At 44.8% G+C, this 18,374-nt stretch overlaps 1 protein-coding gene across 1 annotated transcript; it reads right to left on the bottom strand.

The window, feature by feature from the left end:
- Positions 1-337: 337 nt before the first annotated feature.
- Positions 338-18,356, bottom strand: LOC110509905 (smoothelin). The gene is made up of 8 exons (XM_021591107.3): positions 16,833-18,356; positions 13,115-13,281; positions 2,944-3,019; positions 2,673-2,798; positions 2,212-2,266; positions 1,977-2,097; positions 1,675-1,826; positions 338-1,382 (listed from the first exon to the last, which is right to left on the bottom strand). The coding sequence occupies exons 2-8, from the start codon at positions 13,256-13,258 to the stop codon at positions 1,235-1,237; spliced, it is 822 nt and encodes a 273-aa protein (XP_021446782.3). The 5' UTR covers positions 13,259-13,281; positions 16,833-18,356; the 3' UTR covers positions 338-1,234.
- Positions 18,357-18,374: the final 18 nt, after the last annotated feature.

The raw sequence follows: 18,374 nt of genomic DNA, 5'->3' as shown, positions 1-18,374 counted from the left end.
GGCCACCCCTCAGAGCCTGGTTCCTCTCTAGGTTTCTTCCTAGGTTCCTGCCTTTCCATGGAGTTTTCCTTGCCACAATGCTTCTACATCTGCATTTCTTGCTATTAGTGGTTTTAGGCTGGGTTTCTGTATAGCACTTTGTGACAACAGCTGATGTAAAAAGGGCTTTATACATGCATTTGATTGATTGATTGATGATGTGACCATCTGTCAATCATGCACATGGGCAAGAAGAAGACTCCCCACCGCGTCAGAGGTGTGAGCTATGTTACGTTATTTTATTGTCTATTTATTGTGTATATATCAGTCCAAATTGACACACATACAGTGCACTCTATTGGATGAGTAGGCTTGGTTTGTTTATTTAGCTGTTATTCACTGATATACATTAGCCTTCACAGTCTGGTGAGCTGGAGTAGAGTGCCAAGATTTTGAAGAATCACTTCCAAACTGTATGCATTTAGGCTACATAATGTAGGCTATATGACTAACATAGTGCACTGTCAATAGTGGAGGGAAAAACATCCAAACCATTCAAGATGAAAATACAAATGCAGGACAAGGTATGGCAACTCTGTGTTTATATAGTTTGATTATAGTCTGTCTCTGAGCACATGGTGGTCCTGAGTAGCTTAGCCAATAATGAGTCAGTGTTACTGCGAGCCAGTCACTGCATTTTATTTGCCCTGGACCAAGATGCCTTTGGGTCTAAACTTTGATAGACTAGACTTCAGGGACATTTTCCATTTTTAAATAGTGACCAAATACAGTAATGACTTGGCAACAATCCTCATTCAGGCTGAAAATGGTGTGGGTTCCCCGTAATATAAATGTAGTAGTACTATAGTCAAATGTGATCAGAACAAAATACATGTTCACAAATCAAACCACATCATTCACATTACATTTGACCTCATGTATCTTTAACCCGTACATAGCCTACCCACAAAACGGCATTGTAGTCAGGGCACAGCAGCACCATAAAAAGCCATTCCCAGATTCTCCATGGCTCTGACTGAGATTATATCAGATGTGTAATCTCAGTGGAATGTACTGATCCTACGTGCCAGCTGTCCTCTCAACACATAAACAGAAAGTGTCAGCTAATACACACAAACCAATACAAAGATACACACAGTTAATACAAAATCCCAGCTATGTGCTTAAAAGGCACTGCAGCAAACTACAAACTCTTATATGCCCTCCCCATCCCCATATTGTGAAACATCCATCTCTAGAGTTTCTTTTTGGTTTTAACTAGGCCTTTCTCCACCAGGCATCGATAGAACTCCTGGATGTATGTGTACACACACTTCCAGTCAGGCTCACGCATCCGCAGCAAGTCTTCAACGTCCAGCAGAGGGGGGCAATCTGCCAGCCTTCTACAGCCAGAAGAGAGGAGAGGAGAGAGACACATGCCTGAGCAATCACAATCATTGTCCCCAGGCAGGATCCACTGGCAGCTGAGCTAGTGGACAATACAGATTATTTTTTTTTTCCTGAGAGAAGGTATTTTTGTCAAGTTCAATTGATCACTGCACAGCCCTTGGGGCCTTCTTGTGCATCTATGAGTAGAAAGTGCATTTTGTCAGCGTAGGTTTTCTGTGGCTGAGGGTGTGTGTGTGTGTGTTTGTGTTTCAATGTTTGTTTAGAATAGATACATAGGAAACTCACTCTGCAGTGCTGAAGGCCAGCTCAAAGTTGTCTTTGCGTGCGTTGGGGTTGAGTATGGAGTACTCAAATGCATCTGGGAAGAACCTGTGCACCAGTGCACAGAAGGCTATGCCATCACTCCAACTGGAGGAGAAGTTGCGGATTTCCACCCCCTGTACATGTTAATGGAGGAGGGGACATAAAAGGGAACACCAAAGACATTGATCAAGTGAAGTAAGGTTATTGGTATGCTGGGGACACTGTGGGTATAAAACAAGAATATATTCATGTAGATATAAGATAGTGAGTCCTCAAATGCTTACCTCATATGGTTCAGTTTTGGCCCTGCACCAATCCAGTAACATCTGCTTGACATTTTTCATGTTGGGTTCTGCAACGACAGGGGAACACTGATGGGCTGGTGCCATAGCTGGGTTGGCCATGCTGGGGAGAGAGGATAAACACGTCATTTAACACACTCCTAGTATCACAACTTAGACATGCAGAATTTGATCAATCACACGTGAAGCATGGCTGGCTGTCAGCTCAGTGACTCACCTGCCAGTTGTTTTAGTGAAGGAGTTGGTGGTTGATGCAGAGAGTTGGCTGTGCACTGTAGAGAAACAGAAGGGGGCATGTAGTGATTTTGAGTAGGGAAGCAGGTCGTCTCTCACAATCCCACTTTGATTTGAAAGCTTGGAGAGAGATAGAGAGTGTGAGTGCGAGAGAGAGCGAGAGAGAGAGAGAGAGAGAGAGAGATAGAGAGTGTGAGAGCGAGAGAGAGCGAGAGAGAGAGAGAGAGAGAGAGAGAAGCAGCACTTGGTCTGCCTCTACTGATAGATACTTTATTGAGAAAAAACTTTACTTTCTATGCCTGATATGTGATAGGTGGTTATCCCACCTATCTATCTTCAGATGAATGCACTAACTGTAATTCACTCTAGTTAAGAGCATCTACCAAATGACTGAAATGTAAAAATATGTGTGTGTTGTGTCCTTTGCAGGGATATGATACTAACTGTGGGATCTTTGCTGGTGGTTGCTGGTCTGGCCTCTGTTCATTCCCATCCGTCCTGTGCCTGCTTTACTCAAAGCCTGCTGCCTCAGGTCATCTTGCCTGGACCCCCGCTCTTTCTCTCGCTTCTCTTTAGAGAGAAGTAGAGGGAGAAAAAGAGAATTGTAGTATTAAAATTGGAAGTAGGTCAGCGAGTGGACATTCAAAGGGGTTGTCAGGAGTGATAGCAGAGATGCAATCCTGTTACATTTCACGTTGAAGCTCTCTGATCTTACCTCTCTTCTTCTTGAGCAGGTCCCTCAATGCAGCGCGGATCATTCGCCTTTCATCAAAATCCACAGCTTTATCCAACTGTCAGAGATAAACCCATGTAGAAACCAAAAGATGAGGAGACCAAGGCCAAACTCAATAGTAATGGCGTCTTTTGTAGGCAATAACTCCACCATGGTTTGTTGTGTTATAGCCTGAATTCTAAATGATTAAATATATTTTCTTACCCATCTACACACAGTACCCCAATATTGTTGTTATTAAAAATGTTAGCAAATTTATTGAAAATAAATACAGAAATATCTCATTTACATAAGTATTCACACCCCTGAGTCAATACTTTGTAGAAGCACCTTTGGCAGCGATTACAGCTGGGAGTCTTTCTGTATAAGTCTTTAAGAGCTTTCCACATCTGGATTGTGCAACATTTGGCCATTATTATTAAAAAAATTCTTCAAGCTCTGTCAAATTGGCTGTTGGTCATTGCTAGACCACCATTTTCAGGTCTTGCAATATATTTCCAAGTAGATTTAAGTCAAAACTGTAACTCAGCCACTCAGGAACATTCACTGTCTGCTTGGTAAGCAACTCCAATGTAGATTTAGCCTTGAATAACTCTGAATGCTCGGCTATGAAAAGCCAACTGACATTTACTCCTGAGGTACTGACCTGTTGCACCCTCTACAACCACTTATTATTATTATTATTATTATTATTATTATTATTTGACCCTGTTGGTCATCTATGAACGCTTGAACATCTTGGCCATGTACTGTTATAATCTCCACCCGGCACAGCCAGAAGAGGACTGTAACGGTTTTCTTCGTGAGAAGGAGAGTCGGACCAAAATGCGGCGTGTCTATTGCAATCCATGTTTAATGAAGTAACACACTAAACACAAACACTACCAAAACAATAAACTTAACGAAAACCGAAACAGCCTATACTTGTGTAACCTAACACAGCCCAATGACATCAGGACACTAAGGACAATCACCCACGACAAACTCAAAGAATATGGCTGCCTAAATATGGTTCCCAATCAGAGACAACGATAAACACCTGCCTCTGATTGAGAACCACTTCAGACAGCCATAGACTTAGCTAGAACACCCCACTAGCTACAATCCCCATACACACCACATACAAAAACCCCATGCCACACCCTGGCCTGACCAAATAAATAAAGATAAACACAAAATACTTTGACCAGGGTGTGACAGAACCCCCCCCCCTAAGGTGCGGACTCCCGAACGCACCTCAAAACAATAGGGAGGGTCCGGGTGGGCGTCTGTCCATGGTGGCGGCTCCGGCGCGGGACGTGGACCCCACTCAATCAATGTCTTAGTCCCTTCTCCTCGCGTCCCTGGATAGTCCACCCTCGCCGCCGACCATGGCCTAGTAGTCCTCACCCAGAACCCCACTGGACTGAGGAGCAGATCGGGACTGAGGGGCAGCTCGGGACTGAGGCAGCTCGGAACTGAGGGGAAGCTCAGGAGTGAGAGGAAGCTCAGGAGTGAGAGGAAGCTCAGGAGTGAGAGGAAGCTCAGGCAGGTTGATGAATCTACCAGATCCTGGCTGGCTGGCGGTTTCGGCAGATCCTGGCCGACTGGCAGATCCTGGCCGACTGGCAGATCTGGCAGATCCTGGCCGACTGGCAGATCTGGCAGATCCTGGCCGACTGGCAGATCTGGAAGAGTCTGGTCGACTGGCAGATCTGGAAGAGTCTGGTCGACTGGCAGATCTGGAAGAGTCTGGTCGACTGGCAGATCTGGAAGAGTCTGGTCGACTGGCAGATCTGGAAGAGTCTGGTCGACTGGCAGATCTGGAAGAGTCTGGTCGACTGGCAGATCTGGAAGAGTCTGGTCGACTGGCAGATCTGGAAGAGTCTGGTCGACTGGCAGATCTGGAAGAGTCTGGTCGACTGGCAGATCTGGGAGAGTCTGGTCGACTGGCAGATCTGGGAGAGTCTGGTCGACCGGCAGATCTGGGAGAGTCTGGTCGACCGGCAGATCTGGGAGAGTCTGGTCGACCGGCAGATCTGGGAGAGTCTGGTCGACCGGCAGATCTGGGAGAGTCTGGTCGACCGGCAGATCTGGGAGAGTCTGGTCGACCGGCAGATCTGGGAGAGTCTGGTCGACCGGCAGATCTGGGAGAGTCTGGTCGACCGGCAGATCTGGGAGAGTCTGGTCGACCGGCAGATCTGGGAGAGTCTGGTCGACCGGCAGATCTGGGAGAGTCTGGTCGACCGGCAGATCTGGGAGAGTCTGGTCGACCGGCAGATCTGGGAGAGTCTGGTCGACCGGCAGATCTGGGAGAGTCTGGTCGACCGGCAGATCTGGGAGAGTCTGGTCGACTGGCAGATCTGGCTGCTCCATGCTGACTGGCTGCTCCATGATGACTAGCAGCTCTGGCTGCTCCATGCTGACTGGCTGCTCCATGCTGACTGGCAGCTCTGGCTGCTCCATGCTGACTGGCTGCTCTGGCTGCTCCATGCTGACTGGCTGCTCCATGCTGACTGGCGGCCCTTGCTGCTCCATGCTGACTGGCGGCCCTGGCTGCTCCATGCTGACTGGCGGCCCTGGCTGCTCCATGCTGACTGGCTGCTCCATGCTGACTGGCTGCTCCATGCTGACTGGCAGCTCTGGCTGCTCCATGCTGACTGACTGCTCTGGCTGCTCCATGCTGACTGACTGCTCTGGCTGCTCCATGCTGACTGGCTGCTCCATGCTGACTGGCGGCCCTGGCTGCTCCATACTGACTGGCGGCCCTGGCTGCTCCATGCTAACTGGCAGCTCTGGCGGCTCCTTGCAGACTGGCAGCTCTGGCGGCTCCTTGCAGACTGGCAGCTTCCTGCAGACAGGCAGCTCTGGCGGCTCCTTGCAGACTGGCAGCTCCATGCAGACTGGCAGCTCCTTGCAGACTGGCAGCTCCTTGCAGACTGGCAGCTCCTTGCAGACTGGCAGCTCCTTGCAGACTGGCAGCTCTATGCTAACTGGCAGCTCTATGCTAACTGGCAGCTCTATGCTAACTGGCAGCTCTATGCTAACTGGCAGCTCTATGCTAACTGGCAGCTCTATGCTAACTGGCAGTTCTGAACAGGCGGGAGACTCCGGCAGCGCTGTAGAGAAGGAAGGCTCTAACAGCGCTAAACAGGCGGGAGACTCCGACAACGCTGGAGAGGAGGAGGGCTCCGACAGCGCTGGACAGGCGAGGTGCACTGTAGGCCTGATGCGTGGTGCTGGCACTGGTGGTACTGGGCCGAGGACACGCACAGGAAGCCTGGTGCGGGGAGCTGCTACCGGAGGGCTGGGGTGTGGAGGTGGCACAGGATGGGTTAGACCGTGAAGGCGTACTGGAGATCTTGAGAGCGGTGCTGGCACAGGACGTGCAAGGCTAGGGAGGTGCACAGGAGGCCTGGTACGTGAGACTGGCACCATCTTCACCAGCCGACTAACACGCACCTCAGGACGAGTATGGAGCGCTGACCCAGGTGCCATCAAATCCCCGACAAGCTCCGTCGGGCGAATTCCATGTTTAAAACACCAACACAGCAACTCCCTCATTTCTCTCTCCTCCAATTTCCCCATTAACTCCTTCACAGTCTCTGTTTCGCTCACCTCCAACACCGGCTCTGGTTCTGGTCTCCTCCTTGGCTCCTCACGATAAACAGGGAGAGTTGGCTCAGGTCTGGCTCCTGACTCTGCCACACTCTCCCTGAGCCCCCCCCCAAGAAATTTTTGGGGCTGACTATGGGGCCTCCGTCCGCGCCGCCTTGCTTGCTTCGCAAACTCCATTCTCCTATATCCCTCCGCGCACTGCTCCATCGAATCCCAGGCGGGCTCCGGCACTCTCCCTGGGTCGACCGCCCACCTGTCTATCTCCTCCCAAGAAGTATAGTCCATACTGTACTCCACTTTGGGCTGTTCCTGCCTGTTGACACGCTGCTTGGTCCCTTTGTGGTGGGTGATTCTGTAACGGTTTTCTTCGTGAGAAGGAGAGTCGGACCAAAATGCGGCGTGTCTATTGCAATCCATGTTTAATGAAGTAACACACTAAACACAAACACTACCAAAACAATAAACTTAACGAAAACCGAAACAGCCTATACTTGTGTAACCTAACACAGCCCAATGACATCAGGACACTAAGGACAATCACCCACGACAAACTCAAAGAATATGGCTGCCTAAATATGGTTCCCAATCAGAGACAACGATAAACACCTGCCTCTGATTGAGAACCACTTCAGACAGCCATAGACTTAGCTAGAACACCCCACTAGCTACAATCCCCATACACACCACATACAAAAACCCCATGCCACACCCTGGCCTGACCAAATAAATAAAGATAAACACAAAATACTTTGACCAGGGTGTGACAAGGACTGGCCACCCCTCATAGCCTGGTTCCTCTCTAGGTTTCTTCCTAGGTTCTGGCCTTTCCAGAGAGTTGTTCCTAGCCACCGTGCCTCTACATCTGCATTGCTTGCTGTTTGGGATTGTAGGCTGGGTTTCTGTATAGCACCTTGTGACATAGGCTGATGTAAATAAGGGCTTTATCAATACATTTGATTGAAATATGATTGATTGTGTTTTAGTTTATTGTCCTGCTGAAAGGTGAATTCATCTCCCAGTGTCTATTGGAAAGCAGACTGAACAAGGTCTTCCTCTAGGATTTTGTCTGTGATTAGCTTTGTTTCTTTTTTATCCTGAAAAACTCCCCAGTCCTTAATAATTACAAACATACCCATAGCATGTTGCAGCCACCATTATGCTTGAAATATGGAGAGTGGTACTCAGTAATGTGTTGTATTGGATTTGCCCCAAACATACCAGTTTGTATTCAGGACAAAAAGTGAATTGCTTTGCCAAATATTTCACTGTGTTACTTTAGTAAACAGGATGCATGTTTTGGAATATTTATATTCTGTACAGACTTCCTTCTTTTAACCCTGTCAATTATGTTAGTATTGTGGAGTAACTACAATGTTGTTGACCCATCCTCAGTTTTCTCCTCTCCCAGCCATTAAACTCTGTTTTAAAGTCCCCATTGGCCTCATGGTGGAATCCCTAAGCGGTTTCCTTCCTCTTCAGCATGGTTTTTGTAGGATTTTTGGATAAATGCAGAAAATAAGGTCTGTGGTAAACCAAGGCATAGGAGATCTTATACATTTTTTTTTTACATCAGCTAATGTCACTTTTTGTGAATTTTGAAGCATTCATGTCATTAAAAAACCCTCAAACCAACCAAATAATTTCCGTTTTTAGCTGGCGAGATTTATAGCAAAGTTTATGGAAATACTGACAAGATACATGTCTCCCCGCCCTAACAATGGGAGTCGTTGTGTACAAAGCGGCATGGCAGGCTGTCTATCTCTCACCTTTCTTTGGATTGGCGGATACATCTCGTTATTGTAATCCTTATTTGAATATTCGATAAGGGGTTGTTGACCAAATTCGACACTCATTAACCTCCATACTAAAAACTCCTTACTTGGTGTGCGAAACAACAACAAAAAAGGTCACCTGCTGTCTATTGGCAGGTGTCCATTGACCCAGCTTTACTCTACAAAATATGTCATGGAAATGGCAGATATAGGATAAATTATCTAAAGATAGCCTACACTGGATTTTCTTTATTACGACAAATGTTGATGGAAACAGTGTTTTTCCGAATAAGAAATCATTGGCGAATACTCTTGAAGGTAGGCAGAGCACGTGATGTCATCATGTGGCCTTACTATACCCTCCACTCCACATTTCATTCTGAATTGTTTCACCTTGCTTTTCTGGTTGGCTGGATGCAAGTTTCACCATCCAATTATTACAGATCTACAGGAGTGCAAGTCTCACCATGGCACAGACCGTGGCGATACATTGGCACATGATAATTATTAGAATATGGCAAATATTAGTCAATTATTGTATTCTATCCATGTTGGCTTGCGCAGGCCACCAGAGACATAAAACAGATAGGTGGAAGGGCACACAGGCTTTCGCCAATTTATTCATTTGCAATTTTCCTAAAAGGGTAATGGAAACACTTAAACCACTACATTTTTATAAGACACTGTAGATTTTTGCAAATACGCAAAAAGGTCAGCAGCTTCACTGTTGCCTCTTCACGGTCAGCATCTTCACGGTCGCCTCTTCACTGTTGACATTGAGACTGGTGTTTTGCAGGTACTATTTAATGAAGCTGCCAGTTGAGGACTTGTTGAGCCAATTTGCGCTGTTCTGTGAAGGGAGTGGTACACAGCATTGTACGAGATCTTCAGTTTCTTGGCAATTTCTTGAAAGGAATAGCCTTAATTTCTCAGAACAAGAATAGACTGACGAGTTTCAGAAGAAAGGTCTTTGTTTCTGGCCATTTTGAGCCTGTAATCAAACCCACAAATGCCGATGCTCCAGAAACTCAACTAGTCTAAAGAAGGCCAGTTTTATTGCTTCTTTAATCAGGACAACAGTTTTCAGCTGTGCTAACATAATTGTAAAAGGGTTTTCTAATGATCAATTAGCCTTTTCAAATTCTAAACTTGGATTAGCTAACACAATGTGCCATCAGAACACAGGAGTGATGGTTGCTGATAATGGGCCACTGTACGCCTATGTAGATATTCCATTAAAAAAATCTGCCGTTTCCAGGTACAATAGTCATTTACAACATTAACAATGTCTACACTGTATTTCTGATCAATTTGATGTTATTTTAATGGACAAAAAATGTGCTTTTCTTTCAAAAACAAGGACATTTCTAAGTGACCCCAAACTTTTGAACGGTAGTGTACAGTCGTGGCCAGAAGTTTTCAGAATGACACAAATATTAATTTCCACAAAGTTTGCTGCTTCAGTGTCTTTAGATATTTTTGTCAGATGTTACTATGGAATACTGAAGTATAATTACAAACATTTCATAAGTGTAAAATTTATTGACATTTGACAATTACATTTATTGACAATTACATGAAGTTGATGCAAAAAGTCAATATTTGCAGTGTTGACCCATCTTTTTCAAGACTTCTGCAATCCACCCTGGCATGCTGTCAATTAACTTCTGGGCCACATCCTGACTGATGGCAGCCCATTCTTGCATAATCAATGCTCGGAGTTTGTCAGAATTTGGGGTTTTTTGTTTGTCCACCTGCCTCTTGAGGATTGACCACAAGTTCACAATGGGATTAAGGTCTGGGGAGTTTCCTGGCCATGGACCCAAAATATCAATGTTTTGTTCCCCGAGCCACTTAGTTATCACTTTTGCCTTATGGCAAGGTACTCCATCATGCTGGGAAAGGCATTGTTTGTCACCAAACTGTTCCTGGATGGTTGGGAGAAGTTCTCGGAGGATGTGCAAAATTGTGAGTGAGCCCACTCCCTTGGCTGAGAAGCAACCCCACACATGAATGGTCTCAGGATGCTTTACTGTTAGCATGACACAGGACTGATGGTAGCGCTCACCTTGTCTTCTCTGGACAAGCTTTTTTCCGGATGCCCCAAACAATTGGAAAGGGGATTCATCAGAGAGAATGACTTTACCCCAGTCCTCAGCAGTCCAATCCCTGTACCCTTTGCAGAATATTAGTCTGTCCCTGATGTTTTTCCTGGAGAGAAGTGGCTTCTTTGCTGCCCTTCTTGACTCCAAAAGTCTTCGCCTCACTGTGCGTGCAGATGCACTCACACCTGCCTGCTGCCATTCCTGAGCAAGCTCTATACTGGTGGTGCCCCGATCCCGCAGCAGAATCAACTTTAGAAGACGGTCCTGGCGCATGCTGAACTATTTTGGTCGCCCTGAAGTCTTCTTCACAACAATTGAACCGCTCTCCTTGAAGTTCTTGATGATCCGATAAATGGTTGATTTAGGTGCAATCTTACTGGCAGCAATATCCTTGCCTATGAAGCACTTTTTGTGTAAAGCAAAGACGGCACGTGTTTCCTTGCAGGTAACCATGGTTGACAGAGGAAGAACAATGATTCCAAGCACCACCCTCCTTTTGAAGCTTCAGTCTGTTATTCAAACTCAATCAGCATGACAGAGTGATCTCCAGCCTTGTCCTCGTCATCACTCACACCTGTGTTAACGAGAGAATCACTGACATGATGTCAGCTGGTCCTTTTGTGGCAGGGCTGAAATGCAGTGGAAATGTTTTTGGGGGATTCAGTTCATTTGGTATGGCAAAGAGGGACTTTGCAATTAATTGCAATTCATCTGATCACTCTTCATTACATTCTGGAGTATATGCAAATTGCCATCATACAAACTGAGGCAGCAGACTTGAAAATGACAGTATATACAGTGGGGAGAACAAGTATTTGATACACTGCCGATTTTGCAGGTTTTCCTACTTACAAACCTTGTAGAGATCTGTAATTTTTTATCATAGGTACACTTCAACTGTGAGAGACTGAATCTAAAACAAAAAGCCAGAAAATCACATTGTATGATTTTTAAGTAATTAATTTTATTGCATGACATAAGTATTTGATCACCTACCAACCAGCAAGAATTCTGGCTCTCAAAGACCTGTTAGTTTTTCTTTAAGAAGCCCTCCTGCTCTCCACTCATTACCTGTATAAAATACACCTGTCCACACACTCAATCAAACAGACTCCAACCTCTCCACAATGGCCAAGACCAGAGAGCTGTGTAAGGACATCAGGGATAAAATTGTAGACCTGCACAAGGCTGGGATGGGCTACACGACAATAGGCAAGCAGCTTGATGAGAAGGCAACAACTGTTGGCGCAAATATTAGAAAATGAAAGAAGTTCAAGATGACGGTCAATCACCCTCGGTCTGGGGCTCCATGCAAGATCTCACCTCGTGGGGCATCAATGATCATGAGGAAGATGAGGGATCAGCCCAGAACTACACGGCAGGTCCTGGTCAATGACCTGAAGAGAGCTGGGACCACAGTCTCAAAGAAAACCATTAGTAACACACTACGCCGTCATGGATTAAAATCCTGCAGCGCACGCAAGGTCCCCCTGCTCAAGCCAGCGCATGTCCAGGCCTGTCTGAAGTTTGCCAATGACCATCTGGATGATCCAGAGGAGGAATGGGAGAAGGTCATGTGGTCTGATGAGACAAAAATAGAGCTTTTTGGTCTAAACTCCACTCGCCGTGTTTGGAGGAAGAAGAAGGATGAGTACAACCCCAAGAACACCATCCCAACTGTGAAGCATGGAGGTAGAAACATCATTCTTTGGGAAAGCTTTTCTGCAAAGGGGACAGGACGACTGCACCGTATTGAGGGGAGGATGGATGGGGCCATGTATCGCGAGATCTTCCCCCCTTCCCTCAGTAAGAGCATTGCAGATGGGTCGTGGCTGGGTCTTCCAGCATGACAACGACCCGAAACACACAGCCAGGGCAACTAAGGAGTGGCTCCGTAAGAAGCATCTCAAGGTCCTGGAGTGGCCTAGCCAGTCTCCAGACCTGAACCCAATAGAAAATCTTTGGAGGGAGCTGAAAGTCCATATTGCCCAGCGACAGCCACGAAACCTGAAGGATCTAGAGAAGGTCTGTATGGAGGAGTGGGCCAAAATCCCTGCTGCAGTGTGTGCAAACCTGGTCAAGAACAACAGGAAAAGAATGATCTCTGTAATTGCAAACAAAGGTTTCTGTACCAAAATATTAAGTTCTGCTTTTCTGATGTATCAAATACTTATGTCATGCAATAAAATGCTATTAATTACTTAAAAATCATACAATGTGATTTTCTGGACTTTTGTTTTAGATTCCGTCTCTCACAGTTGAAGTGTACCTATGATTCAAAAAAATTACAGACCTCTCCATGCTTTGTAAGTAGGAAAAGCTGCAAAATCGGCAGTGTATCAAATACTTGTTCTCCCCACTGTATAAAAATGTCTCTCTCTCTCTCTCTGTGTGTGTGTGTGTGTGTGTGTGTGTGTGTGTGTGTGTGTGTGTGTGTGTGTGTGCGTGCGTGTGCGTATGCGTGTGCGTGTGTGTGTGTGTGTGCGTGTGTGTGTGTGTGCGTGTGTGTGTGCGTGTGCGTGTGATGTCATTACGTCCAGCTGTTTTTATCAACCCAAGATAAATGGAAACATACCCTAGCAGGCAATTGTCACATCTATTTTCTAAACGTCGACAAAAAAGTAATTGGACAAGATAATGGAAACAGTTTATGTGAAGTATGCACTACTACTGCCTCACCAGTTTATTCAGGACTTCTTCATCCTCAATAGCAGATAACTGCTGACTGTTCAGTATGCCTGACGGTGTGTCACTGGGGTTCGTCTCGGAGGTCTCGTTTGCAAACACAGCCCCCGCCACTCCCTCATCAGGTCCCGCCTCCATGTCCAACGTACTGTATGGGACTTCTAAATAAGGTAAAGAACAGAGATAAGGGGGCTCCAATGGCAAGAACTCCTACACAAATATCCAAAGAGCCAGAACAAATAACATCATTAGTTTGAATTTGTATGTATTATGGATCCCCATTAGTTGCTGCCAAGGACCTCTTCCTGGGGTCCAGCAAAATGAAGGCAGTTATATACATTATTCAAAACTATTACATTACAAAACAGATTTCACAACACATTAAGTGTGTGCCCTCAGGCCACTACTCTACTATCACATATCTACAACACAACATCCATGTGTACATGTGGGTGTGTATGCATGTGTCTGTGCCTGTGACCCTTCACAGTCCCTGCTGTTCCCTAAGGTGTATTTTTATCAGATTTTACCACTTTCACAAGTTACTTGATGTGGAATAGAGTTCCTTGTAGTCATGGCTCTATGTAGTACTGTGCACCTCCCATAGTGTGTTTTTGACCTGGGGACTGTGAAGAGACTGGTGGCATGTCTTGTGGGGTGTGCATGGTGTCTGATCTGCGTGCTAGTAGTTTGAACAGACAGCTCGGTGCATTCAACATATCAATAGTTCTCACAAATACAAGTAGTGATGAAGGCAATCTCGCCTCTACTTTGAGCAAGGAGAGATTGACATGCATTTTAATATTATATGTCGTTGATGGATCCATGGCAAGCAGTTGCATAGCTAGCAGACATACAGGTAACTGCCAAAATAAAGGAAACACTTGACTAAATGAGGGATACGAAATATATTGTAAGCTGGTGCTTCCACGCAGATGCGGTTCCTGAGTTAATTAAGGGACAGATAAACATTTACATAATGGGTATCTGAAGGAAAATGAGGGAGGGTCATGCTTTTGCAATTTCAGTCAAGGGGAGGTTTTAGTAATTTTTTGTATCTAGTCCAGGGGAGGGTCATGTAATTTGTAATGGATGAAATTTCAATATTTCTCAGTGTTTTATAATTAGTTGCTTATTAGCCTATATATCGATGTGTGCCCGATGCCACCCCTCATCTCTGATTCTCAGCTGGGGCTATATCAAGTGTGCCTATAGGCTATTTAGCGTGGTCTCAATCAAATGATCCATAGCCTATAGGCTATGAAGTGCATGCTCAGAGAAGAACAGAGCAAAGTTATATTTCTAAGATAGCTGCAGGGATGGTGTAAATATATCTAGGCTGCATTACACATGGCAAGGGACATTCCAACCCTGAGCCCCGGCCTGCTCTGCTCTTGCTGATCAAAAACATGTTAGTGTACTGCCTAAAGAATAGCTTTGCTGTGTAGTCCTACAGTGGGAGTTCAAGAGGAGAGTCAAAGGTCCCTTCTGTAAATAGTTTTTGATTAGGCCTAGTCCAAAAAATGCTTTATCTTGCGCACGGACTAGCCTATAGCCTGTGTTCTGTTCAGTTTGAGAAGGAGAGCGTGAAGATAAAGAGGACCAGAGGTCAACTTTGATAGCTTACTACTACTGTAATTTAATTTATTAAAAACAATATGTTTCTTGCCCATGATGTATTTATCAGAGTTATTGACCTCACAATAAACCAGATTTGAGTAACATTGTTGTGCTGAAACTTGAAGCAGCAGCCACGGCACAATCAATCAGAAATGGAAGCTCATTGTGCTGAAAGTAGGCAAAATCGAGTTGCCTTGTAATGCTGACAGGACAAAAAACAGTTTCTATAACTGCATATCTAAGGCTCTGGTCTGTCCAAGAAGTGAGGGTAAATGGTAGACATGTTCTCTGCTATCCACTTTGTTGTAATTATATTTTTGGGTATAGTGAAGGGTTCAGGGAGGGTTTAGGTAAAGTATACTTTGCTGAAGGGAGGGCCATCCACTTTCATTTCAAAGAGGTCCAATTTTCTCCATGTAAACCTTATTATAAATAACATTAATTCCCTAAGCAACAACATGTATAAAAATGCCCAGTTGCCCATTATTTTAGCTACCATGGCTTGAAGAGATCTCAGTGGATTTGAAGAGGGGTCTCAAGTGTGCATAGGGGGTTTAAAGTGGGTGTGTCTCGGTCAAAAGATCTTAACCCAATGGTGAAGGTGCATAAAGGTGGAGGAATTCAAATATGACGTCATTGTTATTAGCACTACCCACGGAGTTCTTAAACTACGGCGCGCAACATGGTCCAACGTGCCAGTTAATCAGCACAAACAACTTTTTCGGTTTTTCTAATTGCCGCCGTCATTGAACTAGAATTGGGATCATGTATACTGTGTTAATGCCGATACAAAAGAAGAGTAACGGAGAACAATGTACAATACGTAGAATTTAGCAAACGAGGCATTTGTGGTAAGTACCTGGGGGACGCCGTCTTTATGAACCTTCACTATTGAACATTTATGGGAGATTCTGGAGCGGCGCCTGAGACAGCATTTTCCTCCACCACCAACAAAACACCAAATGATGGAGAATTGGTGTGGCATCACTCCAGACACTTGTAGAATCTATGCCAAGACCCCCAACGCCCTGTTGATGCCCCATTAAGACACTATGTTGGGGTTTCATTTATTTTGGCAGTTACCTGCACATAGGCCTACATTAAACGTATGATCATCTTCAACCATCTCTCTCTTTTCCCTGAACCAGAGGGACATCTGAAGAAAGGCAGACTGACAGAGCAAGACAAGTGGTCAGAGGTTGAGGATAAAGTGTGTGTGTGTGTACAGTATTTGCGTGCTAGAGATAAAATAATGTTTTTGGTGTGTGGAGATGAGAGGACTAGCCCTGTCTACATGAATCATTATAAGTACATACCATCATTAATGTAAGCTAGTTATATAATTACATTCATAAAGCTAACAGGGTTAGGCAGCATTGACATTTAGAGCGCTTGGGACTATAAGGTTCTATCTGCACTTTTGTCTAAATTAAGTTATTGATGTAGCCTTGTTCTGTTCAAGGCTCTCTACCTCTATAGTACTAGAAATACCACCATTTATATTAAGGTCAAAAGAAAACTAGATACAAAACAAATTGCTGACACCATTCATACCAATTAGGGTTCGGAAATTTAAAGACAATTATCTCAGAATCATCTTTTTGCAAATGGAACCTTATAGTCCTAAACTCTAGATTTAAGTTTCAACACCCAGTGATGTGCAGATAGCAGTGTTCTCATAATGTAAACGCATAACACCATCTGTTCGACTTGTAGTCTGTCCAGTAATCTGAATGTAAACAGTGAGTGGGTCTAAACTGACATAGACCATGCTGCTCTAGAGAACTGTTTGTGTTAACACTGAAGTGCCCTTATTCTCTCTGCAACCAGCCTAGACCAGCACACAAACAGTATAAAACATGTACAAATATAGTAATCTAGCTTCGCACATTGTAACACCAATCATCCATGACATTTGCACAGAGGAAAATAGATGGATAGAAAGACAGATGTCAGACAGACTGATATTACTACACACACAGTAACTAAACATACAGTACATGAAGGGTAACATCAATTCATATAAAGGAAGCTAAAAGCTGTTATAGGAATTGAGACAACAGGAGAGTCAGAGTGATAGTCACACACCTACCTGTTTTGTGGGTTCTGTCTGTGTCTTGGGGGACAACGCAGCAGCTGTTTGCGACAGGGGATGGAGACTTCAGTTTTACCGTGATGTTCAGTTCAGTACCCCTGTCCCACTTTCTCCTCTTCCTCAGACTTGCACAGGAGAGTGCTCAGCCCTTTAACACCACACTCCCTGCCTCAGAGTTGGACCAGGATGGAGGAGGAGGAAGAACAGAATGAATCATGGGACTGTCGGTCCTCTCCTCCCTCACTTCTTCCTTCAAAACTCTTCTCCTCAATTGACTCTTATGTCATGCAAAACTTTAAGAGGCATAACTAGAGAGAGTACCGTGTCTTTGTAATGACACCATTTTGACAAAAAGCTCTTAATCAACTCAGCGGGTGAGTGAAGAGTTGTTTAGAGAGCCCTATATACAAATCATTGGAAAGGAAGTGAAAGGGTTAAATACAAGGGAAGAAGGGGAGCAACAACACTGCCTTATTCAGGCAAAAAAGCGACTGTTCACTGTTTACAGAGAGCCAAGACATCCCTGTATGGAAAGACAGAACACACACACATTTGGCAGAAGATGGATAGCAAATCCAATCTACTCTCATTATGTTATTTTCTTAAGGTTGAGAATAGTGATGGGAGGGGGGGGTCGATACAATTACGTAGAGATATTTGACGATATACAGTGCATCTGGAAATGATTCAGACCCCTTCCCTTTTTCCACATTTTGTTACTTTACAGCCTTATTCTAAAATGGATTAAATAAAAAAACATCCTCATCAATCTACATACAATGAAAAGCAAAAACATTTTTGTAGACATTTTAGCAAATGTATTTTAAAAAACAAACAGAAATACCTTATTTACATAAGTATTCAGACCCTTTGTCATGAGACTCAAAATTGAGCTCAGGTGCATCCTGTTTCCATTGATTATCCTTGGAGTCCACCTGTGGTAAATTACATTGATTGGACATGAATTGGATTGGCACACAGCTGTCTATATAAGGCCCCACTGTGACAGTGCATGTCAGAAAAAAAACCAAGCCACGGGGACAAAGAATTGTCCGTAGAGCTCCGAGAAATGGTTATGTCAAGGCACAGATCTGAAGAAGGGTTGCAAAAGATTTCTGCAGCGTTGAAGGTCTCCATGAACACAGTGGCCATCATTCTTAAATGGAAAAAGTTTGGAACCACCAAGACTCTTCCTAGAGCTGGCGGCCTGGCCAAGCTGAAAATCAGGTGAAGGGCCTTGATCAAGGAGGTGACCAAGAACCCGATGGTCCCTCTAACAGAGCTCAAGAGTTCCTCTGTGGAGATGGCAGAAACTTCCAGAAGGACAACCATCTCTGCAGCACTCCACCAATCAGGCCTTTATGGTAGTGTTCTAAATCCTCTTAAATAGGGAGCACTTTTATTTCCATGTCCCTCTACAGTAGACATTTGGTGAGCAATACATTCGGAACATCGAATCGCTATATCGCATGTTGGTACCGAAGTATCATGGTAATATCGTATCGTGAGCTCACTGGCAACTCCAAGTCCGAGTTGAGA

Source organism: Oncorhynchus mykiss, chromosome 29 (assembly GCF_057628025.1).
Source record: "Oncorhynchus mykiss isolate SJ-2025 chromosome 29, ASM5762802v1, whole genome shotgun sequence".
Lineage (NCBI taxonomy): Eukaryota > Metazoa > Chordata > Actinopteri > Salmoniformes > Salmonidae > Oncorhynchus > Oncorhynchus mykiss.
This window is presented reverse-complemented; position numbering and strand designations above follow the sequence as displayed.